Source organism: Nerophis ophidion, linkage group LG11, assembly GCF_033978795.1.
Source record: "Nerophis ophidion isolate RoL-2023_Sa linkage group LG11, RoL_Noph_v1.0, whole genome shotgun sequence".
Lineage (NCBI taxonomy): Eukaryota > Metazoa > Chordata > Actinopteri > Syngnathiformes > Syngnathidae > Nerophis > Nerophis ophidion.
The window spans coordinates 32,139,303-32,166,995 of NC_084621.1; the positions used below are offsets into that span (position 1 = coordinate 32,139,303).

Genomic DNA, 27,693 nt, shown 5'->3' on the forward strand with positions numbered 1-27,693 from the left:
ATGTTTTCCTCATCACATGATTATCATTTAGTCATCCAGGAGATTTCTCCTCAAGTGATTGTCACCAGTGCAAAACAGGAGCGCTGTATGACCCGCTTCCTGCTTCAGCTGGGTGAGTTCTTAAGAATATAACCTCCTTAAATCAAGCACTTTGTTAACACCAAATGTTTTAAACTTAGAGTACCAATATAATGTAAAACAAGTTTTATCTATATTGAAACTATTCTCATATATATCTCATTTATACCACTAAAAACTGACAATGTTTGCGAGTAAATAGATATAATCAAAATAGTAAAAATCTGACAAAATTTCCGGAGACATTTTGAGAGCTAGTGAGCAAGGAAGTCATGTTATCCATAACGTAGAGGTGAGAACCAAAGATCCCTTCCCCACCAACAATGTAAATCAAGAAGACTTGGTGAGAGACAAAACTGATTACTTTGGGAAAATATATGATCCACAACCTTATATTTTTGGGCCTGAATGTAAGGAGGATGAGTAACAAGTTTTAGATGCTATGTGCCAAACAGAATAGCATCATCATTGCTAAGTTTCAAACAAGAAATACAAACTATGACCATCATAAAACAATTACTTACTGTACAATGTCTGCTCTCACTGCAATGCCGACTGATAGGATATTCTTATTTCCCGTTTATATGAAGAGTTAATCATAATCCTCACGAAGGGTTAAAAGTAAACGTTGCTACCTGCAGACATCAGACGCTAAGGTCTTAGATCTTGTCGTGTCTTTTTCTCTATCTCCAGGTCTAAATTAAAGGTCACAGATGAAGAACTTATCGATTTATGGGAAAAGCCTCCTATTATTGGGATGAGAAACTTGATTTATAATCCTAAATATGTTTTTTACTAGCCAATCGGCGATGCAGCCTTAGCAGCATCAGTACACCGGTCAGCTCAATGAATGCAGCATAAGCTAGTTAACGCTCTTAAAAATAGTTTGTATGTTGTTAGCACTTATAATAACAATATTGCTCATATTTGGTTAATATTCCGGTCACGATATGTCAATGCATTATTGTTAGCGGTTTTTGGATAGTTATTTAGAGGGCTTTGTCGGCAGAATAGAGGAGCTCCCATTAAGTCAATTATTAGCTTTTTATTTATTCATTTATTTTATTATTTACGATTCAGAATGCATAAACAAAAAGACAAACATCTGTGTTCCTATCTTATATAGGGATTGTGAATGACAGCACATTTTTTAAATTTTTTTTCCGTATTTCCAGTATGACGGATCTGATGGTATGGGCGGAGTGCAGACAAATTCCCATTGTGACGTATACGGCAAAAAAAAAAGCTAAAACAAAAAAAAGGTAGTTTCAAAGTAAAAAAAAACAATGGTACTTCTTTCCATTTTTTAAAGATTTTTTTTTACAGCGTACATAAAAATATACATAATTAAATGCATGGCAATTGCGTTATAATATCATAAAGCAAAACCTTATACATTTATATTTATATATTTATTCACTATTACAAGCAACCCTCTGAGGGCAGCCGTAACTGCAATGTGGCCCTCACCTCTGACACCTCTGTTCTACAAGAATAAAAGCGATGGAAAGGTAAGGATACACTGGACTTTGCAGTGATGTCATTTGTTGAATGTCGTGAAGTGAAGTGAATTATATTTATATAGCGCTTTTTCTCTAGTGACTCAAAGCGCTTTACATAGTGAAACCCAATATCTAAGTTACATTCAAACCAGTGTGGGTGGCACTGGGAGCAGGTGGGTAAAGTTTCTTGCCCAAGGACACAACGGCAGTGACTAGGTTGGCAGAGGCGGGAATTGAACCTGCAACCCTCAAGTTGCTGGCACGGCCACTCTACCAACCGAGCTAAACCGCCCCAGGAAACTAAGGATTTGTCTTTTTTTTACAAGGCTGCCTTACCAACCAGCATGTTTTGTTGGCACAAGAAATGTTAGTTATAACATTTATCCAGGTTTTGTGTTTTTACACGTTTGTAGAAGGTTGTTTTTTTTTCAGTGTTCGAGTGTTTAATCTATTGTTTGAGTAGGTACAGTTATCTTTATGATACTAAAAACAACACATTTTTTCAATGTTCTCTGTGATAGACATGAGGACTTACTACTTTTTCATATATTAGTTTTTTTATATACTGCTTGTCCTCATTAGGGTCACAAGCTCGTGCCTATACCAACAGAATTAGCGCCAGAAGCGAGGTAGACCCAAAACATGCGTTCCTGCATTGATTGGGACTATAATGGAAAATTTCCCCAGACATTCATTTAGTCTCCCATAGCGCACAGTATTAGTGTATGTATAATGTAACTTTGACGTTGATCAAATCACGGGCAGGGTTTTGTTAGGAACATGTGCAACTTTTTTTCCATTATGCTACATATGGTATTGTGCACCAAAAACACAAACAATTGAACAATAGCTTTAAGATGATTTAGTTTTATTACAAAACAAAATTCAAGTGTGATTAAAAAAAAGTATAAACATTTTTTCACATTTATAAAAAAGTGAAAACAAATGTGGGTTAGCGGCTTCAAAATAAAATTATGCCTCAGTACACCTTTGACTAGTCTCCAGTCAACGGTAGATAATATAAAAACATTGAACATATTTTTCAAATTCATAAAACGTACTTTTCTTCACAGTACAAAAAATTACGACTGACATAATAATTCAGTTGGCATGGAACATTCTTGTGTGTGACGATGGACATTGAATAAAACAATATATTGTGCTGTATTCTCACCAAAGACAATTTATGATTTATTGCAATTTTTTGATTAATGATGCATTTTTTGTTTTACTTTTGATTCCTCATTTTACCTATTTTTGTAAATATGTTTTGTAGGTCTCAGAAGGGTAATCAACTTTTGTAGAGAATTAGGGAAGTCCAATGTGCCAACGGAGTTGTTTTGTCGTGTTTTAGGACCTAAGACAAGCTGTTTCTGGGTCAAGGCAATGATATGAAATAAGTAAAGCTTGACGTTGGCTGTTAACAAGTGTGATAAGGGATGAAAACTGTTTTGTTTTTTGTTGTGTACTGACTTACAAGGCTTGTATTGTAATGGGTGCACTGATAATACAATTCTAACATTACGTAACCAACTATATTGGATTTTTTTTGTTCAATTCCTCTCAGGTTCAAACCTGGATTACAAGCCAGAGGTGGTTACCTATCCATATGTTGACTTTGGTAAACAAACGCTTAAAGTAAAACATGCAATTTGTTTCCAAATCTCACATTGTAATTTTGTCTGTACTTTGAATGTGATAGGTCTGGAACTCAGCAAGCAGAGATTACTTTCAGTCCATCTGCCTTTTCTTCCTGCCTCCATTTCAGAGACAGAGAAGTTGGCGTACCTCTCCTCCTGTATCTCATTTGACTCTCCACTAATGGTGAGCCTGCTGCTGGTACTGTACTACATACCAGCCCATGAAGTGCCAGTTTTATAGCCTGCATATAAAGTGTGTGTGTGTGTGTGTGTGTGTGTGTGTGTGTGTGTGTGTGTGTGTGTGTGTGTGTGTGTGTGTGTGTGTGTGTGCGCGTGGGGTGGGGGGATAGCTGAGGGCACTTGGAGCTCTTTTAAAATGTCTGGACAGGAGAAGAGTGGGAGTTGAGCTGGAAGACAGCAGTATTGGCGTTCCTATCCTGCAATTTCATGTCTACACACTGTAAGCGCACTTACATGAAACAATCTGCACATACATCATACTTGCCAACCTTGAGACCTCCGATTTTGGGAGGTGCGATGGGGTGGGTGGGGGGGGGGGGGGGGGGGCGTGGTTGGGGGTGTGGTTGGGGCGGGGGGTGCAGTTAAGAGGGGTGGCGTATAATTCACCAACTCGAGTATTTCATATATATATATAATTCTCTGGATAATCCAATCAAGACATATATATATATATATATATATGTATGAAATACTTGTCTTTCAGTGAATTCTAGCTATACATATTTATTTTATTATATATATAAATAAAATAAATAGTTTAATTTCTGACGGCACCTATCAAATACACAGTAATAAAAACACAGTTTTTCTACTAACTGTACTGTGCTTGCTGGTTACTACAAAATCAAAAAAACACTTACCTTTCACTATTTGAGTAACCTTTGTTCTGCCATTTGCGTATTGGCGAGCGATCTCCGAATCCGGGAACATCCTTCACGGATTTTTTATAGACATCCGCAAATGACAACGGGATGTTGCTTCCAGCTATCAGCATAGCCATCTTTGTCTTAGCATAAGATACACCATCTGGTTTCCATTTTGCGAGGTGGGCCATAACACTGGGTTGTGAACGATGCTGCGCTGCGGACGCTTTGTGCTTCGCTGACTGACCCTTCATGGCTGAGTATATCCGTTCGGCCGCCAAGTTCAATGGAGAAGTCTGTTCTACAAAATTTACAGGCAACATACCCCTTCCCCTTCGAACTCTCCTGGATAATTTGAAATTGTTGTTTCCAATCGTTCTGGAACTTGCAAGCATATTTCTTAATTTTGCTCGTCGACGGTGTAATATATTGGGTTGGAGTCAATAACCAGGCGACGTGATGAAATTATGGCTCTTTACTGTGTGCTTCAGAACAGACTCCCCAATGCATGTTCTTTGACTGCACTTAAAAGTAGAATATATTTACATTCTATTCTATGTACAGTAGATGGCGGTATTGTCCTGTTTAAGAGGGTCACAACCCTGAGTCAGGTCAGGAGCTAGAGGGGGCGTGGCCTCCAGCTCCGCCTGAATTTCGGGAGATTTTCTGGAGAAAATTTGTCCCGGGAGGTTTTCGGGAGAGGCGCTGAATTTCGGGAGTCTCCTGGAAAATCCGGGAGGGTTGGCAAGTATGACATACATAAATCTAGGGCTGGGCGATAAAACAATATAATATATATCGCCATAGAGATAGGCACCAGCGCCCGCCGCGACCCCAAAGGGAATAAGCGGTAAAAAAATGGATGGATGGATGGACATGTTCGATAAACCGTTCAATATATTTTTTTCTTCTTCGTTGGAAGAAACCGTAAGTTGTGAAGAAAAGTTGGTTGCATGAACAAAGACACTCTTCCGCTGTTAACTAAGCAACATAGGAAGTGATCACTGATCAGTGGGAGTTACACACTAACAGCCAATCAAGTAACAGTATCAGGTTTAGTTGCGCTATCTTGTTGTCTCGCGGTTGATTTCTGTGCATGGAGTAAGAAGAGAAAGTAAAAATGACTGCTGCAGACACCGAAAAAATTCTGAATAAAATCGGAAAAGTTACCTCGACAGTATGGCAGTTGTTTGAAATTTTTCAAACGGACTGCAGTCAGACCAATTTTGTCTGTAAATTATGCAATGCGTTTCATCCCCACCTAGATCAGTAATACCACATCACCTTAGCCATGCTCACCTTTTAGAGCACAACCGTAACTTCCTGGCACTAGACCTGCAGTAAATAGTTCTTCTAAGGTTTCTCTATATTTGTATTTTCACACTTTGCACAATTTTGTTGCACTTTATGAACCATTTCTTAATAATTTCTTATTTTTGCATCTTCTTTTTAATAGGTTATTTTTAAGTGTTCAATGTGATTTTAGAATGTTGTTTACATCGACTTTTTGTGTTTTCAATGGTTGTGTTGACATTTCATTTCCTAGCTAACTTCATTGTTAAGAGGATTATGATAAGAGGAAGATTGCATTTGAAATAAAACATTTAATATAATTTTCTCCTGGTCCTAATTTTCCGTAGGTCATAAAAATATAATCAATTATCAATATAGTGTATAGACAGATATAAAACACCTAGTCGTGATAGATTTTTCAATCATATCACTCAGCCCTACATAAACCATTTGACATTCTCTTTATTAGTAATTGATGATTTTTTTTTTTAGCATTCTGCTATTGACTTTTTTGTCCCAAATCCAGTAAGGATGTTGTGTACATTGATAAAGAGGCATACAGGTAAGAGGCATTAGCAAAGAACCCCACACTAAATACATGGCATCGTGGTACTGATCAACACATTTGTCCCAGTGTCCTGCAGATCTTTAAATCAGAGCTCCACCCGTCGGTGTACAAGCTTCATTCGGGCGAAAAAGAAGGATTTAGTCTCTATGGTATACTGGGAAAGAAACACCACAGAATCATTTCTCGACAACAAATCAAAACACTGCATCAATGCTTTTCATTACCATGTGTTTCAGGAATTCTAAACTGCTGTAGGTCCAAGTATGGCTCCAAACTTCTACGGTGAGAAACCTTTGATTCTCATAATTTAAAATATACAAAACAGATATGCCTAAACAAGATAACATATTGACCATACTATTATTGCACACTTTTGATGGGCATATTAATACAATTCAGAATATTATTAGATTAAAATTAATAAAAGTATATAAAGACAGACCCATTGAAATTAAACTTTCCTTTGAGTATAATCACGGATAAAGAAATAATTTCTTAGTCTTTTTTAGATAACTGGACGTGCCAGAATGATCAACTTCCAACCTTCTGATTTTCCCCGAGGTTCTGTTTCAGGGCCCCTTTTTCAATTATAAATTTATCTCCACTAGGCCACAAATTAAATTAAATTAAAACATCAGTGTTAAAGAAGTGACCCCCGACTTTTGCTTTTCTGCCTTCCCTCTGGAACTTATATCAGTATAAGTTCATTGTGGGGCAGCATAGTTCAGGTGGTGAAGTGGTTCAGTTCTCCTGTGATCATATCAAAGTGTTCTTGACCCGGATACTTTAACCCCAGTTGGTACTGATGCTGCATCACCAGTTGGTGAATGAGGTGACTGCATCAGAACGCTTTGAGTACCTGTAACTGCTGTGTACTACACATATATATATATATATATATATATATATATATATATATATATATATATGTTATATACATATATATATATATATACATATATATATATATGTATGTATATATATATATATATATATATATATATATATATATATATATATATATATATATGGATGGATGGATGGATGGATGGATGGATAGATAGATAGATATACAGTATATATATATACGTATATATATATATACATATATATATATATAGATAGATATATAGATAGATAGATAGATACTTATTTGGTACATTACATCAGTATTGTTGTTTGAATACCTTCATTTAAGTAATATTTGGATAAAAGATAAAATCTTAACTTCATGTAACTCTATTACTATGTTTTTCGTCTGACACCATCTGTGAACAATGTCCTTGTATGCATTAGTCAGTGGTTTCTGCGCCCAACCGTGAACCTCGCTGTGTTACACCGGAGACAGGAAGTTATCCACTTCTTTGCACAACCTCGGAATTCAGACTCCTTGAGCACCCTGCAGTCGTCGCTACGTAACATCAGAAACATCCCAGTAATTATGACCAAAAAAACCTCAACTACACCTGTGAATGTTTACCACCAGAAAAAGCCTGATTATGTGTTGCAGACGCTTCTACGCAGGATGTCTCTCTCACACACAAAAGTAACAGACTGGCAGAATCTCTATAAGGTACGATCACCAGTCACGACTCATCTATGTTGTTTTAGTGTGACGGGAAGCTCTGTGTGTCCTTTTCAGACCGTGTTCAGTGCTGTGTGTATTAGAGACATGGTGCGTCACCTGCCTCAGTCCATTCATGTTTTCCGGGACATCAGTGAAGGCTTCTCTGATGACCTCCACCACATCGCCTCCCTCATCAGCCGCGTGGTTTGAGAGAAAATCTCTTCTCATTTGTTGCATTCCTCATTTCATGAAATGAATTCTTCTTATTGCTCACATACAGGTGGACTTCGAAACCAGTGCAGCCGAGAAATGTCTGTCCATCAAACCAAATGTAGATCCCGCAATTGATGAGAGTGAGTTGAGAATGGTAGTAGCTGCTGAAATGAACACAAGTCTTATTTACTGCTTTTCTCTTTCAGAGAAAAGGCAGATGGCAGGCTTGTCGGACTTCCTGACTGATGTTGCGAGAAGAGAGCTGGAACACCTGGATACCAGCATCCCCTCCTGCTGTGTCATCTACCTACCTCTGGTCTCAAATATATGCTCATTTATGTTGTACAACACAAAAGGCTACAATCACAAACCTACTGATGCTCATACATTACTCTCCCATCAGATTGGGTTTTTGCTGTCCATTCCTCGGTTGCCTAGCATGGTGGAGAAAGAAGACTTTGAGTTAGAGGGGCTTGATTTCATGGTGGGTCCATTAACTTAACATCTAAAATTATCTTCACCCTGGTTTTCATTTCTTGTATTTTCCCTTTTGGTGTATTTGTCTGTGTAAAACCTCCCGTCCAATCCTGGTAGCAGACATTTGGCTAGATTTACTTGATTGACATGTTGTACTTTTATGGCAGACAGACAGACAGACAGACAGACAGACAGACAGACAGATATATAGATAGATAGATAGATAGATAGATGGATGGATGGATGGATGGATGGATGGATGGATGGATAGATAGATAGATAGATAGATAGATAGATAGATAGATAGATAGATAGATAGATAGATAGATAGATAGATAGATAGATAGATAGATAGATAGATAGATAGATAGATAAATAGATAGATAGATGGATAGATAGATGGATAGACAGATAGATAGATATTTGGTACATTACATCGGTATTGTTCTGTTTGAATACCTTCATTTAAGTAATATTTGGATAAAAAATAAAATCTCAACTTCATGTAACTCTATTATTATGTTTTTTGTCTGACACCATCTGTGAACAATGTCCTTGTATGCATTAGTCAGTGGTTTCTGCGCCCAACCGTAGACCTCGCTGTGTAAAACCGGAGACAGGAAGTTATCCGCTTCTTTGCACAACCTCGGAATTCAGACTCCTTGAGCACCCTGCAGTCGTCGCTAGGTAACATCAGAAACATCCCAGTAATTATGACCATATATTGGCTAGGCTCCAAAACTGAATACTGGCATTATTTACTTCTTGTTTTTGATAGTATGCTGAAACTTATGTGCTACACTTGCTGCATTGGTGAACTCTTTAGCATTACAATATGGGTTCTAGTGCTGTTGTGGTGTGCTGTATACTTGTTAATAAATGACCGAGTGGTCACAGAGCTACTTTCTCATGCACTCTAAAAAATATAATAAATTAGTTGTTTGTAATTAGTTTTCAGACTTAAAGGGGAACTGCACTTTCTTTTGGAATTTTACCTATCATTTACATTTTTTATGCATTCTAACTTATAATTAGACAATAGTAATAAGATGGCTAACAATGCAGGTAATGTGAATTTGATCTTTTCTGTCTATTAAGTGTTCTATAAAACAACCAACAACCTCCTTCAGCGTTGTATATACATCCTGTAAGTATATATGTAATGTAGTAACAGGCATGTGCATAATAACATCTACCGTATTTTGGTCATTTCAAGCATTACGGCGGCGCAATGATTTCACAGACACATCACAACGTTCGTGCTTTCCTTCAACAATAACAACACTGCTAGTTACAGCAGTCTTCATAAAAGCCAACAACAACTACTTTAGAACAAATTATGATCAGAACCTTATATTTTATAGCCTGATCATATGGATATTGAGCAACAAGTTTAAACCTCAGTGTTAAAGAAGTGACCCCCAATCCTTGCTCAAGTAAAAAAATTAAGTGGGAGCAAATGAGCATCCTGTCGTGTCTTCCTAGCAATGTCTTCAAGTCTAAATTTAATTTCGAAGTTGACCAACTTCTCGGCTTACGGCCACAAGATTTTACTGTACAAGTGTGATTGATGTATGATTTAAAATCTAGCATCAACTTTTACCAACTCAGAGTCAATGCAGCAGCTCAGTATGTCTATAGCTGCTCAGGCTAGTTACCTCCGTGATCAAGGCGGAGCTAAAAGTAGTTCCTCGGCGTGAGCTCTTATAATAACAATGTTGCTTGGTTGATATACAGGTCACGACATGTAAATGGAGTATTGTTGGAAGTTTTTGGATGTTTTTTCGAGGGCTTTATGGGCGGAATAGATTGTTGATGCCCATTAATTTTACTTGTGATAAATGTTTTGGCCTCTGTCAGAACTATTTTTAAACAATTGTAATAGAAGAGTTGATTGTGTTTGTGATATTAACTCACCAATGTGCATCTATGTGTTTGTGTTGAGGCTAGTTTCTTTCAGAAGATCGCCTGCACTATCGCAGCCAAAGGACCAAGGAGCTTGACAATCTTCTGGGGGATTTGCACTGCGACATTAAAGGTTGTTGAGGCAACAAATATTTTTAAAAATGCGCTCTTGATATTAAACATCCTGTTTCTTAGACATGGAGACGGCAATTATGACCCAGCTGCAGAACGCCATCCTGGAAAGGAGTGCCGCCCTGTATAAGGTATTGAGTATTTGTAATATTTGGAATGTCTAAGGAACTATTCCCCAAAGTTTGATGCATAGCACTCGCACTAGTGCACCACTGCAACCCACATTTATATACATGTGGTTGGTGAGTGTATAATTGTTGACCTGTTCGCATCATCGAGAAATATAAGTACCTTTGGGGATATTTTACTTCATGTGCATTATTTTAAGTATGAATCTGACGCCCCTTTTTGCTCTTCAAAGGTTATGAATCTGGCCGCTGAGCTGGACTGTCTGATGGCGTTGAGTAAAGCGTCCCAGGAGCACGGCTACACCTCACCCAAGCTTGTCAACCAACGGAAAATCCAAATCACTCAGGGCAGGTGGGCACTTGACTCACAAATTTGAGTTGTTAAGAATACCTTATTCATTAAAACACAGCTATTTTTAATTATTTGCAGACACCCACTTTTAGAGCTGTGCTCTCCTATGTTTGTGGCCAACTCGTTTGAGAGCTGGGAGTTGCAGGGTAGAGTCAAAATTATTACTGGACCCAACTCATCCGGAAAGAGCATCTACCTCAAGCAGGTACAGCAGTTTTTACAGTTAGTTCCTTGTAGGACAAGCAACAACATTTGGTTAGGTCACACACCTCAGGCAGTCCAACCATATGATAGCTCATTGCCAATCAGCAAAAGTCATGATCATAATCGAATGGGTAAGAATTTATGTTCAGTAAAAAAGGATAACACATTATAAACTGCGTAAGACCATCTCATCAAGTCCTGGTCCACTGTGTTATTTCTATCATTAAAGAAATGCCAGTTAAGTTGACGTCGACATACACGGTCGACTGCTTTTGTTGACATAACATTTGGGATGGAAAGGGGTCATTTCAATGTCGACTTGTGTTGTAGTACTGTTAACTTCATCACTTACTGCTCAACAGCGGTAAGCAACAATAGCAACATATTTACTGAACTGTCTCGTTACACAGCATTAAATCATGCACACATTGGCTTTTACAGCACGCCCAAAAATAAAACCAGCGCAGCATTAACCTGAATTCTACATGTGCGGCTTCCTCCCACCTTCAAAGAGTCAAATACATACACTTGGGAATAGGTTGATTGGCAGCACTACAGTGGCCTTTGTGTGTGAATGTTTGTCTGTCTATCTGTGTTGGACCTGCTTTCCGCCGAGTGCAGGTTCCAGCTGCCCCGTAACCCTTAGAGGGAGAAGCGGTAGAAAATGGATGGATGGATGGTGGATGGATTGATATATTTTTAGTCATATTTTGTGCATATACAGTGCAAAAACTTTATAACTTCCATTATGTGTTGACCGGGGTTTGTCTGTCAATTAGTTAATAACATAACTCAAAACGTTTTGGGTAGATTTTGATAAAAACTTTTAGGAATTTTCAGAAAAGGGATAAGGACTAAGTAATTAGATTTTAACTGCCCGATTGTAGCTGAGATAGGCACCAGCGCCCCCCGCGACAAAGGGAATAAGCGGTAGAAAATGGATGGATGGATGGATGTTTTTACTATGTAACTTTACTTTTACTTTAACTATGAGTCTCAACTTCTATGTATGTGTACGCTCGCGAGTCCGGAGTTCTGAAGAATCGATCTGCTGTGTCAAAAAGAGCTTCCTAACGCTACTGAGCATGCGAACGCATGCACATTAACACTAGCGTTTTTTTCTTTAAACGAATTAAAAATAAAAATTAACTACATTGTGTAGACTTTGTGCACATTTGCCTCATGTAGACATTGTAACTCACGCTACAACAAAGTAATTATTTTAAATTGTATTATTTTATTGTGTTTTTTTTTACCAGTAAGCATGTAGACACTTACAGAATGAGGAAGTTCACATTGTATATTAACGTACAGTAAGCAAAGCATGTAGACTATTACAGTGTGAGGAAGTTCACATTGACTCAAATAATGGCAAACTACAATTTTGTTCTCATCCCTGTTGTTTAAACAGGAATAGCAACTGGTGGCTGTTTTTGACAAAGCAGCTTGATTTGACAGAACATCGTTCCTGCCTCCACCCACAGAGACAAAGAGAGTTGATGACTGTCAAGAGGGTTCACTCTGTTTATATCAACAACATAGCTCAAAAATTATAGGTGGATTTTGAATAAACTTTCAGGAAAATTGTGAAATAGGATAAGGAACAAGTGATGCTAGTACTGGAGTTATGTTCCATCAGTTAAACATTGTACAGGACAGTACATCGATAGGTACAGTACGATGCTGTCAGCTACAAGTTGACAAATTATAGTACCCGAAAACCTAAAATTATTTTATTTTGAGGAAAATCCTCATACATACCCAATTTGCAGTTGCGTGGGACCTACTGCTTCAGTGAGATATTACCACTGTGAGGACTTGGACTTGGGGATAGTTTGTTTTGCCAATGCAAAGGAAAGTTGGCACGAGCCAGATGTGAATGTAAGTACATTTTTATTTAATACTCTAATAAACTACAAAAAGGCAAACAAATGACGCGCACAATGGCGGAGAACAAACTTGACTACTGAAAACAAAAAAACACTTGCACGAAGGCATGACTATGAACGAAAGAACAAAAGACACTAACTGTGGCATAAAACAAACCAAAAACTTACGCGGCATGGACAGAATAATAAACAGCAATGGCATGGCATGAAGGCAGTTGAGGAATATGAAAAGTTGCCAGACTGACTTCCTGGCAACTTTCGGTTTAAATAATAGCTATGATGATTGAAAACAGGTACATGACATGGGGATAGGGGTGTGACATGAGGGCAAGGTGAAAATGAATGAGTTGGCATGGTAACAAAGAAAACAAGGAAGTGCAGGAACAGGAACCGAGTGTCCAAAAAATAAAACCAAACATGACAAAACAAAACCTGATCTCATGGGCGTTACAACCACAGACTGTGTATAATACAGTGCTTCTTAAATATTTTCTTAGACCCCCCCCCCTCTCCGCACCAGGAAGAACAAAATACGCTTTTACACTATTTCACACTGACGAGGAATTATGTTGTGAATAAGTACTAAATAATTGTTTTGTATGTTTTCCCCCATAACCCCTTTCTTTTCCAATGTGCTTGCAAGGTGGGTCTGATTGTGTTCATGGCTCTGATTGGCTCTGACGTGCCTGCAAAGGAGGCGGAGATCGGCCTGGTAGATGGAATATATACCTGCTTGCAGGGCAGAGAGTCTGTGTCTGTAGGTCTAAGCACCTTCATGGTTGACCTTAACCAGGTAAATAAACTGTTGTGATATGTCTGTCTCAAAATGTGGAATTATAGATAACATCAAACAAATTAAAATGCATTGTAATTGTCACCCTGCTGCACTTCCACTCTCCAACTGTCAAAATGTTTTCTCACACCCGCAATTTAACAATTTTTTTTTTTTAATGTTTTTCCCCCATTTTGTAGACATCCAAGACACTGAACCGTAGCACGGGCAACTCATTAGTCCTCATTGATGAATTTGGAAAAGGAACAAACACTGTAAGGAGAAATAAACACACACTCTGGACAGACACTTATTAACATGAAGCAACCCCAGATAACTTTTATCAATTAAGATGTGTCATGTATCAAATGGTACTACATATGGACGTGATGATGTCACTGTGGTTGTAATGTCGAGCTTGTGACCACACAACTGTCGAGCACGCTAGCCAATAGGCTAAAAGGCCTGGCTCCCAACTCAGCACAGCCCTACAGCAGGGGTCTGCGACCTACGGCTCCAGAGCCGCATGCAGCTCTTTAACGCCACTATAGTGGCTCCCTGGAGCTTTTTTTAAAAAAATGTATGAAAATAGAAAAAGATTGGGAAAAAATATATTTTTGTTTCAATAGGGTTTCTGTAGGAAGACACTGTGACACAAACCTCCCTAATTGTTAGAAATCCCACTGTTTATATTAAACATGATTCTCTGAGAGCGCTGTTTTGTCCTACTAATTTTGGCGGTCCTTGAACACACCGTAGTTTGTTTACATGTATAACATTCTTCAACGATGCCAGAGAAAGACATATTTTATGCCACTCATTCTTCGTCTCATTTTGTCCACCAAACTTGTTATGCTTCCTTGATGTTATTGACTTGTGTTGAGTGCTTATCAAGCATATTTGGTCAGTGCATGACTGCAAGCTAATCGATGCTAAAATGCTATTTAGGCTAGCTGTATGTACATATTGCATCATTATGCCTCACCGGTAGGTATATTGGAGTTAATTAAATTTCATTTACTTATGTCCTCTGTATTTAATTTATATCTGCATTTCTCATGACATATTATCTGTATGTAATATTGGCTGCATGTCTGATAGTTGTTTGTGTGCCATGTTGTTCCAGACCACAGCAATTATAAACTGCTTTGCAAAGTTTGTTATAATTCCATTAGAAGACAGCTTACCGTTTATTTTAAGTTGGACACACACATTTATACCTTTGGCCATTCTAAGCCAGTAGTTTAGAGGAGTTATCTCACCCTCTGAGAAGCTTGTGTTTTAATAATATCCTCCAATGTTGTAAAAATGTGCAGAATAAATATTACATTTCAACATACCTGTTAACGAAGATTTGTGTCAGCGACACGTGGGCATTTTGATAGTAGGCTAATATAGATATTTATATCATGTGTTGACTTCATTATATCACTTTTAGAAGGCTTTTAATTTTTTGCGGCTCCAGACAGATTTTTTTTCTGTATTTTTGGTCCAATATGGCTCTTTCATCATTTTGAGTTGCCGACCCCTGTCTTAAAGTGTCGAGGAGTGAGGTTTACCGAACATTCTAACTGGCATCCATTGTTGACACAATTTGCCACCCTGTAGCAAGTTAGTGGTAAATATTAAATTTTCATAACACTGAATGTTTTCAAACAATAGCTCCTCTGCTCTAAAAGAAACAGTGAATAAATGCCCCACCCTAACTAGAGGTCCAAACAAAAAACAGGTGATAACCCTAAAGGTGTAATTTATGTATTTATATCTATTTTAAATGGTGATTAACAACTATGGTGAGAAATTAATAAATTGTTCATGTGGTTTAATATTATTATAAGAAATTAATTCTAAAATGGGGTTTTCTTCCCTAAAAACGCCTTACTCCTAACACATTTCAGATACTCTCTGTAGTGGAATAAATAAATGGGACAAAAAAAATCCCCAAATATTATTTTTGGATAAAAAAAAAAAAAAAAAACACAAGAAGAAAATGTAGCTTCACGTATTGTTTCATAAAAGAAGATAGCCATACTGTATCTAACATGTTCACAGCACTAGTATTATTTTTCAGAAGTGTACAATAACACCAGCAGGAGGCAGGTTTTGTGTTTTGTATGAAAGTGAGCGCTCTGCCTCAGAGGCATTATAAAAATGAGGCACTTTATTACCAAAGTGCCAAAATTGCGGCACTAACTATCTAGGAGACAAAATGTGTGCCTGAATACTTGCTGGTCCAAACAACTGTAGCCTTATATCTTGTATACCCCAGTTTTTGTTAATAATTCATTTTAAAAAATCAGATGAAGGTCAGACTTTGTACAAAAACCAGATACACATTTACCCAAAGAGCTAATTTAAATCCAATTAATTCAATCCAGACACACACAAATATGAACATAAAACACCTTTTATAGAGAATAATTAGAGTTTAAATGCAGAAAGCAATGAAATAATACAAATAATAGAGGAATGGAAGGGATAAATCATCACTTTTACCTTTACTGAAGACTCTTGTTGGCCAAGATGGCGAAGAGCGGAGAGGGAGGAAGGCAGGGAAAAGCCAAGGGAAGTCATCTTCATACTTTACTACAAGTTCTTTCTTGAGTTTTTTCCAAGTTCTTTCTTTATTGATTCTATTGTGTCTCTCATTATTTAGCTAAGCATTGACACTCGCAACTATTTTTGGCCCCATGGTGGACTATTTTTCATTTGTAATAAATAAAAGACTGAGTCACCAACAAATTAATTTTTGGGCATATGATACAATGGAATAATACGCAAGCAAAGGAACAAGTTTGGTACACGCAATGTACCAAATACAAAAACTGGGATAAAAATATGGTGAAAATTATTGTCCAAAACTAGCGCGTTCATACAAAGGTCAACGTACAAAAACCGAGGTATCACTGTTGTGTAAATGTTAACTGTAGCCTCCTTCACGCAAAGATCCTGCAAAATATCCGTAACAGTAGAGCTGACATTTTTCACTCGTGCCTTTTATTTATAGAAAACCCAGCAGAGCCAGACATTTCTGCATTGAGTGCTTTCACACAGTAATTCAGTAAGTCTTGTTGACCTCCACTCCAGCGTCTGGCATGACATGTTAGACAGCAACAATCGTTTTTAACACAGCAGACCATAGAATTCACCGAATTGGAAAATTACCATTGCGACTTTGTTCTTCCATTCTGTTGTACTAAAAGTTGAAAAGGTACTGTGGAAAGTGTGAAAAGCCCTTCAAAATCTCAAGAAAGTCATGGACAAGGATGACATGTTTTGGCTAAGATGACGGCATTAACAAAAGTTACACTTTTTCTCTATTGATTTGTATTTCAAATTGTGCCATTTGTGCTCATCGTCAAGGCGTTTCTGTGGTTTTGAACCTAATTTGAGATGTTGCTCCTTCACTAACAGTTCAGTGGGCCTCTTACAGGTGGATGGCTTGTCCTTGCTGGCCGCATCCATCGCTCACTGGCTGAGAAAACCTCCAGCGGATGTTCCTCATGTCTTGCTGGCTACTAACTTTCACAGTTTGCTGCAGCTGGGCATCTTACCCACTTCCAGCCTCTTATGTCCTCTGGTAATATATGCTCTGACTACAATATTTAAACCTCCAGCCCAGAGCATTTTCCGCACAGGAGGACTGAAAATAGTGTGCTGCAGAGCTTGTTTAAAATCCAGAACTGCTTGTATTTCAGACTCTGGAGACAGCAGTGGACGGGGAGGATTTGGTGTTTCTGTACCAACTGAAGGAAGGCATCTGTCAGTCTAGTTATGCTGCCAACGTGGCGAGACTGGCCGGCCTGCCTGCCAACCTTGTACGGAGAGGGGTGGAGGTTTCTGAGCTCTACAGGACAGGAAGACCCATTCAACGCGTGGACCATGTGTCATCAGATGAGCAGGCAAACAGGTTTGTCCGACTCTTTTTTGAGAAAACACTAGGGTGTGTGTTATACATGCAGGTGTGTGTTTATGTTGGGTCAGGTGCAGGACTGTGGTGGAGAAATTTTTGAGCCTGGATCTGGAAGATGACAACGTTGACGTGCAGAGATTTATGAAAGAGGAGGTTCTGCCCTCTGCTGGACAGTTGCTGTACAACTGAACTGTCCTGCGTCACCACAAAGCTTACAAATTTGAGACACAAATTCTGACGCTTTCGTAGTTACCAATATTGGTCTCATGGTTCGTTCTTCTAAAAACAATACTTTAATATCTTCAATTCAAGAGTTAAATGGTAAAAAAATTTCAGCAAAGTTGTGCTTCCAGATTTATTTTGTAGCAGACCATGCCAAAGCCTGAGCAACTGATGATTTGTCATCTTCACCATGTGGGTGTAGTCCTTTTTTTTTTTTTTACATTAGCAGCACACAGTGAATAAACGTTGGCTTCTGTCAGTGTGTGGAGGCCCCTGCAATGCGCCAGGACATCATGAACGCCACAGTGATGCATAAAAGTGTCTCAGCCTGAAGTTTCAACACCGAGTTGCAGAAGGGGGTGTCACAGCAATGTTTGGTCATGACAAAGACGGTGTTGTTAGAGAAGAGCTCCACAGTGGTCTCCATGTTACACTCCTCTGCTTTCACACAGCCCAACGTCTTTACATCCAGGACGTCAGCTGAGTGGGGTGAAAGTGTTATGAAACATGACATGATTTCTTACAACACGCACTAAAACGACCAATAGGCAACGCACCCGCCTTCCCACGGCCTGTGAAGCAGCGCTCCCCACGGCTGCAGTTCATTTCGGTGGTGTAGCAGACATCCCAGAAGCCCAGGTCGCAGCGGAAGCACTGCAGAAGCTCCTCTTCTTCCTCAAGTCCTTTTACATCCATAACCTGCTCCAAATACTCTTCTTCTTCACCTGTGCCAATACAGGTACTAATTACTTACTTTCACAAACACAATTTCACAATGACATAATATTGTGGCCAGATTGGGTTCAATTCAGTTTTAAGTTTACTTTGAACATTATTATTTTGAACATGCATACAATACAATTACAATGTAGAGAATCACATATTTCCAGATGTTTCATCACAGCATGTCAGTAAAGGAGTAGGAAGAAGCAGAGCTTGTTTAATGCTACCCATTTTCATATCATAGCGGTTTTATCGCCCCCTACTTTGAGGCAGAGGTACTTGCTGCCCAGTGATGTGCGGTGAAGTAAACACCAGGTGAGGCATACATACTTTTTATTTATTTTTTTTGACTTAAATTCATACAGTATGTGCAGCTCTAGTCATTGTTGATTCAGATTGCACATTAGAGTTACAGGAAAAAAAAGGGAGTTATTCGCTTTCATAAAAACGTTATCATAGTGATATTATGATATGATAAATGGGTCCAAAAACTGTTTGATAAAGTTGTTATTAAATACTTTTGGTCCGATTTGCTTTTAACAAAATAAATCAAGTATTTTGAGTGTATATTACCTTTCTGTATTCGTATCTGCAGCAGCAATAGCTATCCTCCATGAAAACGTACTTTGTATGATCGCATTCTGTGAACGGCTTCCTTTCGCCATCGTGTGGGTTGCATGGACCATCAATGAAAGACATCGCTGAGCAGGCTTGACTCTCGTTTATTGTTTCAATAAACCATTCTGGGTCCCAGTCGGTCGCGCCGATTTCCAGCGCTTCCTCCTCTGCTGCTCGACTTGGCTGGCCTTTCGGTCGCCGGTGACTCCGTCTTCCTCGGGGGCTCATCTTCCGTCTCGGCTCGCTCGTCTTGTTTGTCTGGTGGTTCTCCTCCTTCTTCTGCCCCGATTGCTCCTCCTTCTCCCCGTTTTTACAGCAGGAAGAGATGCACAGATTGAGAGCAGGTGTGTGAATTACGCACCTGGTTCTGATCGCTGCAGCAGCACTCAAGGCGCGCCCCGCATCTCCGTTCCGCCGCATACTCCGCCTCCTGGCCGCCATCTTGGGTAGGACCATGATTTGTCCTATCCCGCTGTCGGCCCGTCGGCTCCGCCTCTCCACAGTTCCAGCGCTTCCTCCTCTGCTGCTCGACTCGGCTGGCCTTTCGGTCGCTGGTGACTCCGTCTTCCTCGGGGGCTCATCTTCCGTCTCGGCTCGCTCGTCTTGTGCGTCTGGTGGTTCTTCTCCTTCTTCTGCCCCGATTGCTCCTCCTTCTCCCCTTTTATACAGCAGGAGGAGATGCACAAATTGAGAGCAGGTGTGGGAATTACGCAACTGGCTCTGATTGCTGCAGCGGCATTCCAGGCGCGCCCCGCCTCTGTGTTCCGCTGCATACTCCGCCTCCTGGCCGCCATCTTGGGTAGGACCATGATTTGTCCTATCCCGCTGTCGGCCCGTCGGCTCCGCCTCTCCACCCAGCGTGGTGAGGTAGTGGTTAACTCGTGCCTCCCATTGAGAAGGTCCTGGGTTCGTTACCCAGGCTAGAGGTCTTTCTCTGCTTGGTTTACATGATCTTAAAGTCCAGTTTAGAGAAGTATTTTATCTTGGATACAGTATATAATCCTCCATATTGGTAGAAACATTCATTTAATTCAATTTAATTCCCAAAAAATTATCGCTGGCTTACTCTAATAAAAATGCCATGTTTGTTATAAATACAGTTAAAAAAAAAGAAAACAAAAAAATGCTGGCTTGCTGCAGAGACCTGTGTCTGCTAGTTTGAGAGCCCCCACTTCTCCCAGAGTGGCGAGTCAGAGTACTGCTGAGGCATTGAATTGCAAGTTGACAATATATCGCCCCCTACCTTGAGGCAGAGGTACTTGCTGCCTCAAGACCTGCCTTTTCCACGTGGCAACAAGCATGCGCCCCCTCGCACGCACACGACCAAAACACACTGTGTGTAGCCATGGAGGCATCGCCTGTGTCTGCCTCACTTCTCATCTGCTGCATTCTTTTGATCAGGAAACGTGGTATTTCCACGGTTTTGACCATGAACATTTTAAAATATACAGAAACCACACCAAAATCACATAGAAAGCATAAACCAAAAGATAAATATTAAAACATATTTTATTTTATTACTTCGTTTTGGAACATCTCATGGTTGAGCCACCTGGTGGCAGGTAACCCACTGCCTCACTTGCCTCCCCTGACAGCACGCCACTGTTGCTGCCTCATGGCCTGCCTTTTCCCTGTGGAAACAAGCACTTGCCCCCTCGCACGCACACGTTCAATGTTATTTTGATCAGGAAACACGGAATTTCCGCGATCTTGACCATGAAAATTATCAAAATATACAGGAACCACACAAAAATCACCTAGAAAGCATAGACCTTAAAGAGAAATGTCAAAACTTATTATACCCCCGACCCCCCCGGTGGCAAGGTGAGGCAAAGCCTCACTTGCCTACCCTGACAGCACATCACTGTTTCAGACATTGAGGGGCTATGTCTATGCGCTTCTTTGTAATCTGCATCGAAATGAACCACGCTGTTTTTGGAAGTGGTTGCAAGCAGCTATTTAACAGATAAGAGCTCGTTTTTAGGAGCTCACTTGAGGGACCATGTTGCGATTTGTTAAGTGAAGGTTTGTACAAATACTTTCAAGTTAAAATCCTCATGTCTCGGAAACACAGGAATTTTGCAGAATTGGTGACAGGGCAGCGCGGTGTGGTAGTGGTTAACTCGTGCCTCACATTGAGAAGGTCCTGGGTTCGTTACCCAGGCTAGGGGTCTTTCTCTGCTGAGTTTACATGATCTCCCCGTGACTGCGTGGGTTCTCGCTGGGCACTCTGACTTCCTCCAACCTCCAAGGACATGCGCTTTGGAGTAGGCTGATTGGCAACACTAAATTGGCCCTAGTGTGTGAATGTGAGTGTGAATGTTGTCTGTCTATCTGTGTTAGCCCTATGATGAGGTGGCAACTTGTCCAGGGTGTACACCACTTTCCGCCCAAATGCAGCTGAGATAGGCTCCTGCTCCCCCGCAACCCCAAAAGGGACAAGCGGTAGGAAATGGATGGATGGATGGTTTTACGGTAAATTCCTTGCAACCACAGCTGCCAGTATTTGACCGTCAATTCTGTTGATTTTTTTGTAAACAGCTTAACAATATTGACAGTTTTTGCCATATTAATTTCCCCTAAGCAAAACTGTTAACTGTAAAATCAACAGATTCAACATCAACATGGTGTAATGTCCTATACATCATGACTGTATTTTTTACGGTGAATTGCTGGTGACCACAGTCCCTGGTGGTCTACTGGTTTGGATTTGCTGCTCTCACCGCGGCGGCCCGGTTTCGATTCCCGATCAGGCAACTATGTTTTACCAAGAATTGATTAACGTTGAGCCCGACTTAAACAAGTTAAAAAAACATATTCGGGTGTTACCATTTCTCTCCCTTATGAAGGGGAGGCGGGGGGGACACAGGTCAGGTGGCCATGGATGAAGTACTGGCTGTCCAGAGTCGGGACCCAGGATGGACCGCTCGCCTGTGTATCGGTTGGGGACATCTCTGCGCTGCTGATCCGCCTCCACTTGGGATAGTTTCCTGCTGGCTCCACAATGGATGGGACTCTTGCTCTCGGGGCGGTATAGCTCGGTTGGTAGAGTGGCCATGCCAAAAACTTGAGGGTTGCAGGTTCGATTCCCGCTTCCGCCATCCTAGTCACTGCCGTTGTGTCCTTGGGCAAGACACTTTAACCACATGCTCCCAGTGCCACCCACACTGGTTTAAATGTAACTTAGATATTGGGTTTCACTATGTAAAGCGCTTTGAGTCACTAGAGAAAAGCGCTATATAAATATAATTCACTTCACTACTATATTGGATGGACTATGGACTGGACTCTCATAGTTATGTTGGATCCACTATGGACTGGACTTTCACAATAACATGTTGGACCCCCTTGACATCCATTGCTTTCGGTCTCCCCTAGGCGGGGGTGGGGGGGTTTGTTGCCCACATATGCGGTCCTCTCCAAGGTTTCTCATAGTCACTGGGGGGAGGGGTGTTGCCCACATATGCGGTCTTCTCCAAAGTTTCTCATAGTCACTGTTACCGACGTCCCACTGGGGCTATGTAAATAAACATTGATTGATTGATTGATTGATAGTGATACATTTTACGGAATACGTACTGTACTGTGCAATCTACTAATAAAAGTTTCAATCAATCAATAAATTACAGTAAATTGTGCCGATTTCGTTTTAAAATGGACATTATTCTAATATGGCCCACTACGCCATTATATATGGTCCTCCATATATGTTTTATCTCGGATTAAAAAATATAAGCATTAATAACTACATGCCTGATTAAAACTCACTGCAGACTGAATGAGAGCCAGAAGCATAATAAAACATCCCTTACTGTACAAGGTCTGCTGTCATTAGGATGCAGACTGCTAGGATGTTCATATATTCCCAATTAGATATTTAGATGAAGAATGACTAATAAACCTCACAAACACCAAGCGTCTTTTCGTGTTGTTCTCGCCATTTCGGGTTTAAATTGGCTGTCAAACTGTGGTGAACTGAATTTTCCGTGTTTTTCTGTGTTGGTTTGCACGTCATGTTGACTCTCGCTCTCGCCCACAGTCTGAAGTGCAGCTGACGCTGGGCAATCTTGCACACCTGAAGTTGATTAAGGTGGCCTATTTAGTCTGGGTGCTGACGGCCTGTCAGTGCCGGAACTTTGTATCCACTGCAAGTTTCACTCGCATGTGTCTTGGCCTCCTTCTCACTTGCAGTCTTTCTAGTCTGTCTTGTGCGCCTCTCAGGTTTGCCTATTTATATCCTAGCCTTGTCTAGCGCCTTTAGTTAGCATTTTGTTTCTTTGTTTTACTTCGTTTTTGAAGTAAATTATCCTAGCTTCGTCTAGCGTCCTTATTTTTGTACATTGTACTCCTGTTTGGTATTTTTCCCAGCCTGTATTGTTCCTAGCTTTGTCTAGCGCTTTCTGTTCTTATTTTTGGTTGTTTGATATAGTTATTCTTCATGGTGTGTTTTTGTATTTCCACCATCGCCTTTTGTTTTGTCTATGTCCCACTTCCACCAAAATAAAGGAAGAACTATACTATAACCAAAATACGTCTCTGCATCCTTGGGATCCACTCTCCTATTTCGTAACACTAACTTGTCGGAATATATACTCATCCTTCTTCTATCCAGGTGACAGGCATGATTTATGATCTACAATACATTTGACAAGCAAGGAAGCAGCTGATCCGTCGATCACGTCAACATTGGCACACAAGCTCGTTGATCACTGCCCCGCTATAAATAATTTGTCTGCGTTAGCGCTTATAATAACAATATCACCAATATTTGGTTTGTATTCAAGTCATGAAATGTAATTGGAGTATGGTTGGCGCTTTTTGGATGATTATTTATTGGTCTTGCTGGGTGGAATAGAGAACCTCCCATTGGCTCCGCTGTAAGCTGACGTTTGTTTACAAATTAGAACGCATAAAAATTTACATCCGTCATCATGTCTTTTATAATGATTGTGAACAATAGGCAACATTTAAAAAAAAAAAGTGCAGTTCCTATTTAAGACAGTGCTGGATAATGGTGCTCACATTAAATATTCTCACCAACCAACCACACTATTTGGACATTTTCACTGCACGCAAGCTGAACACTGACCGCTTTAAATGATATCCATGTTTTGTTTTTATAGTATTGTCCTTTGGAAATATAGAATAAAATGGTTGCTGAAATGTGAGCGATGTTCTCACTTTTATAAGATACTGTGTTAACTAAGATAGTAGAACGTATGGTATACATTGTATTGACTCAACCAGTCTAATAGGCTACAATGCTAATTAATACAGTATATAAATACAATTTCTAGTTATGTCATCAAGCCAAGGTGACAAGCCTCATTTCGTTGAACACTTTAGCATCTCACAGATATTTTGTTTAATCTCTAGCAGTCTGTAAAGTGTTTGTGTTGTTCAGTGATGACTTATGGGTCTTTGGGCTGCATCCTGTTTTAATAACCAGACAGATGGCGGGGACAAAAGAGAAAAGAGTTGGCATCACGTATAACGGCCTTAACCCTCAAAGAATGTGCACTATGAATGATGTGCTGTCATGCATTTGTTCCAAATAATTCAAACAGGATACTTCCCTCATATTTAGTCATGTTTTGTCATTCTGTGTGTGCGTGTGTGTGTGCGTACGTGTGTGTCTGTGTGTGTGTGTGAGAGAGGGAGAGGCGTTAAAAAAGCAGTTAGCAACAATTGAGGTTTTCCCGTACAATTGTTAAGTTGAGCATTCCTCTGGTACATTTATTTATCAACTGCAGAACAGAGCAGTCATTTATTAGAGGAAAGGCCATGAAATGATTAACGTGGACCCCGACTTAAACAAGTTGAAAAACTTTTTCGGGTGTTACCATTTAATGGTCAATTCTACGGAATGTGTACTGTACTGTGCAATCTACAAACCCCGTTTCCATATGAGTTGGGAAATTGTGTTAGATGTAAATATAAACGAAATACATCCATCCATCCATTTTCTACCGCTTATTCCCTTTGGGGTCGCGGGGGGCGCTGGTGCCTATCTCAGCTACAATCGGGCAGGAGGCGGGTTACACCCTGGACAAGTCACCATCTCATCGCAGGGCCAACACAGATAGACAGACAACATTCACACTCACATTCACACACTAGGGCCAATTTAGTGTTGCCAATCAACCTATCCCCAGGTGCATGGCTTTGGAAGTGGGAGGAAGCCGGAGTACCCGGAGGGAACCCACGCATTCATCGGGAGGACATGCAAACTCCGCACAGAAACATCCCAAGCCCGGGATTGAACCCTGACTACTCAGGACCTTCATATTGTGAGGCAGACGCACTAACCCCTCTGCCACCGTGAAGCCCTAAACGAAATACAATGATTTGCAAATCCTTTTCAACCCATATTCAATTGAATGCACTACAAAGACACGATATTTGATGTTCAAACTCAAATACTTTTTTTTTTTTTTGCAAATTATAATTAACTTACAATTTCATGGTTGCAACACGTGCCAAAGTAGTTGGGAAAGGACATGTTCACCTTTTCTTTTATCAACACTCAAAAAGCATTTGGGAACTGAGGAAACTAATTGTTGAAGCTTTGAAAGTGGAATTCTTTCCCATTCTTGTTTTATGTAAAACTTCAGTCCGCTGTCGTAGTTTACGCTTCATAATACGCCACACATTTTCAATGGGAGATAGGTCTGGACTGCAGGCGGGCCAGGAAAGTACCCGCACTCTTTTTTTTACAAAGCCACGCTGTTGTAACACTTGTCTTGCTGAAATAAGCAGGGGAGTCCATGATAACGTTGCTTGGATGACAACATATGTTGCTCCAAAACCTGTATGGACCTTTCAGCATTAATGGTGCCTTCACAGATGCGTATGTTACCCATGCCTTGGGCACTAATACACCTCCATACCATCCCAGATGCTGGCTTTTGAACTTCGCGCCTATAAAAATCCGAATGGTTATTTCCTCTTTTTTCTGGAGGACACCACATCCTCTGTTTCCAAATATAATTTGAAATGTGGACTCGTCAGACCACAGAACACCTTTCCCCTTTGCATCAGTCCATCTTAGGTGAGCTTGGCCCTAGCCAAGCCGGCGACGTGTCAGGATATTGTTAATAAATGGGTTTGGCCTTGTATAGCCACATCTGTTGTATAGTACAGATGTGGTGACCAACTGTAGTTACTGACAGTGGTTTTATGAAGTGTTCCTGAGCCCATGCGGTGATATCCTTTACACACTGATGCCGGTTTTTTGATGCAGTACCGCCTGAGGGATCAAAAGTCTGTAATGTCATCGCTTACGTGCAGTAATTTCTCCAGATTATCTGAACTTTTTGATGATTTTACAGACTGTAGATGGTAAAATCCCTAAATTCCTTGCAATAGCTCGTTGAAAAATGTTGTTCTAAAACTGTTCGACAATTTGCTTACAAAGTGCTGTCCCTCACTCCATCCTTGTTTGTGAATTACTTAGCATTTCATAGCAGCTGCTTTTATACCCAATCATGGCACCCACCTGTTCCCAATTGGCCTGTACACCTGTGGGATGTTCCATATAAGTGTTTGATGAGCATTTCTCAACTTTATCAGTATTTATTACCACCTTTCCCAACTTCTTTGTCACGTATTGCTGACATTGAATTTTAAAGTTAATAATTATTTCCATCCATCATCTTCCGCTTATTCGAGGTCGGGTCGCGGGGGCAACAGCCTAAGCAGGGAAACCCAGACTTCCCTCTCCCCAGCCACTTCGTGTAGCTCTTCCCGGGGGATCCCGAGGCGTTCCCAGGCCAGCCAGGAGACATAGTCTTCCCAACGTGTCCTGGGTCTTCCCCGTGGCCTCCTACCGGTTGGACGTGCCCTAAACACCTCCCTAGGGAGGCGTTCGGGTAGCATCCTGACCAGATGCCCGAACCACCTCATCTGGCTCCTCTCGATGTGGAGGAGCAGCGGCTTTACTTTGAGTTCCTCCCGGATGGCAGAGCTTCTCACCCTATCTCTAAGGGAGAGCCCCGCCACACGGCGGAGGAAACTAATTTCGGCCGCTTGTACCCGTGATCTTATCCTTTCGGTCATGACCCAAAGCTCATGACCATAGGTGAGGATGGGAACGTAGATCGACCGGTAAATTGAGAGCTTTGCCTTCCGGCTCAGCTCCTTCTTTACCACAACGAATCGGTACAACGTCCGCATTACTGAAGACGCCGCACCGATCCGCCTGTTGATCTCACGATCCACTCTTCCCTCACTCGTGAACAAGACTCCTAGGTACTTGAACTCCTCCACTTGGGGTAGGGTCTCCTCCCCAACCCGGAGATGGCATTCCACCCTTTTCCGGGCGAGAGCCATGGACTCGGACTTGGAGGTGCTGATTCTCATTCCGGTCGCTTCACACTCGGCTGCGAACCGATCCAGCGAGAGCTGAAGATCCCGGTCAGATGAAGCCATCAGGACCACATCATCTGCAAAAAGCAGAGACCTAATCCTGCGGTTACCAAACCGGAACCCCTCAACGCCTTGACTGCGCCTAGAAATTCTGTCCATAAAAGTTATGAACAGAATCGGTGACAAAGGACAGCCTTGGCGGAGTCCAACCCTCACTGGAAATGTGTTCGACTTACCGCAAAAAAA

The 27,693-nt window shown here is 40.6% G+C and overlaps 2 protein-coding genes across 4 annotated transcripts in view; one reads left to right on the forward strand and one right to left on the reverse strand.

Moving 5' to 3' along the window:
* On the forward strand, positions 1–19,647 carry msh5 (mutS homolog 5). Its single transcript, XM_061914759.1, has 22 exons — positions 1–112; positions 3,148–3,201; positions 3,283–3,404; positions 3,571–3,680; positions 5,924–5,959; positions 6,032–6,114; positions 6,202–6,247; positions 7,262–7,400; positions 7,476–7,538; positions 7,608–7,736; positions 7,813–7,885; positions 7,952–8,061; positions 8,149–8,229; positions 10,173–10,260; positions 10,323–10,390; positions 10,621–10,739; positions 10,818–10,944; positions 13,476–13,625; positions 13,805–13,879; positions 17,038–17,184; positions 17,303–17,514; positions 17,589–19,647. The coding sequence occupies exons 1-22, from the start codon at positions 1–3 to the stop codon at positions 17,704–17,706; spliced, it is 2,262 nt and encodes a 753-aa protein (XP_061770743.1). The 3' UTR covers positions 17,707–19,647.
* The window catches only part of LOC133561932 (protein Bouncer-like), a 15,363-nt gene continuing 5,599 nt past the window's right edge, over positions 17,930–27,693 (reverse strand). The window contains exons 1-3 of one of the 3 annotated variants that reach the window (XM_061915641.1): positions 19,442–20,189; positions 18,297–18,464; positions 17,930–18,219 (exon numbers count right to left, since the gene is read on the reverse strand). In XM_061915641.1, coding sequence (XP_061771625.1) covers positions 17,996–18,219; positions 18,297–18,435 — 363 coding nt within the window. In that variant the 5' untranslated portion in view covers positions 18,436–18,464; positions 19,442–20,189 and the 3' untranslated portion in view covers positions 17,930–17,995. The other 2 variants (XM_061915640.1, XM_061915639.1) reach the window with 2 other exon arrangements.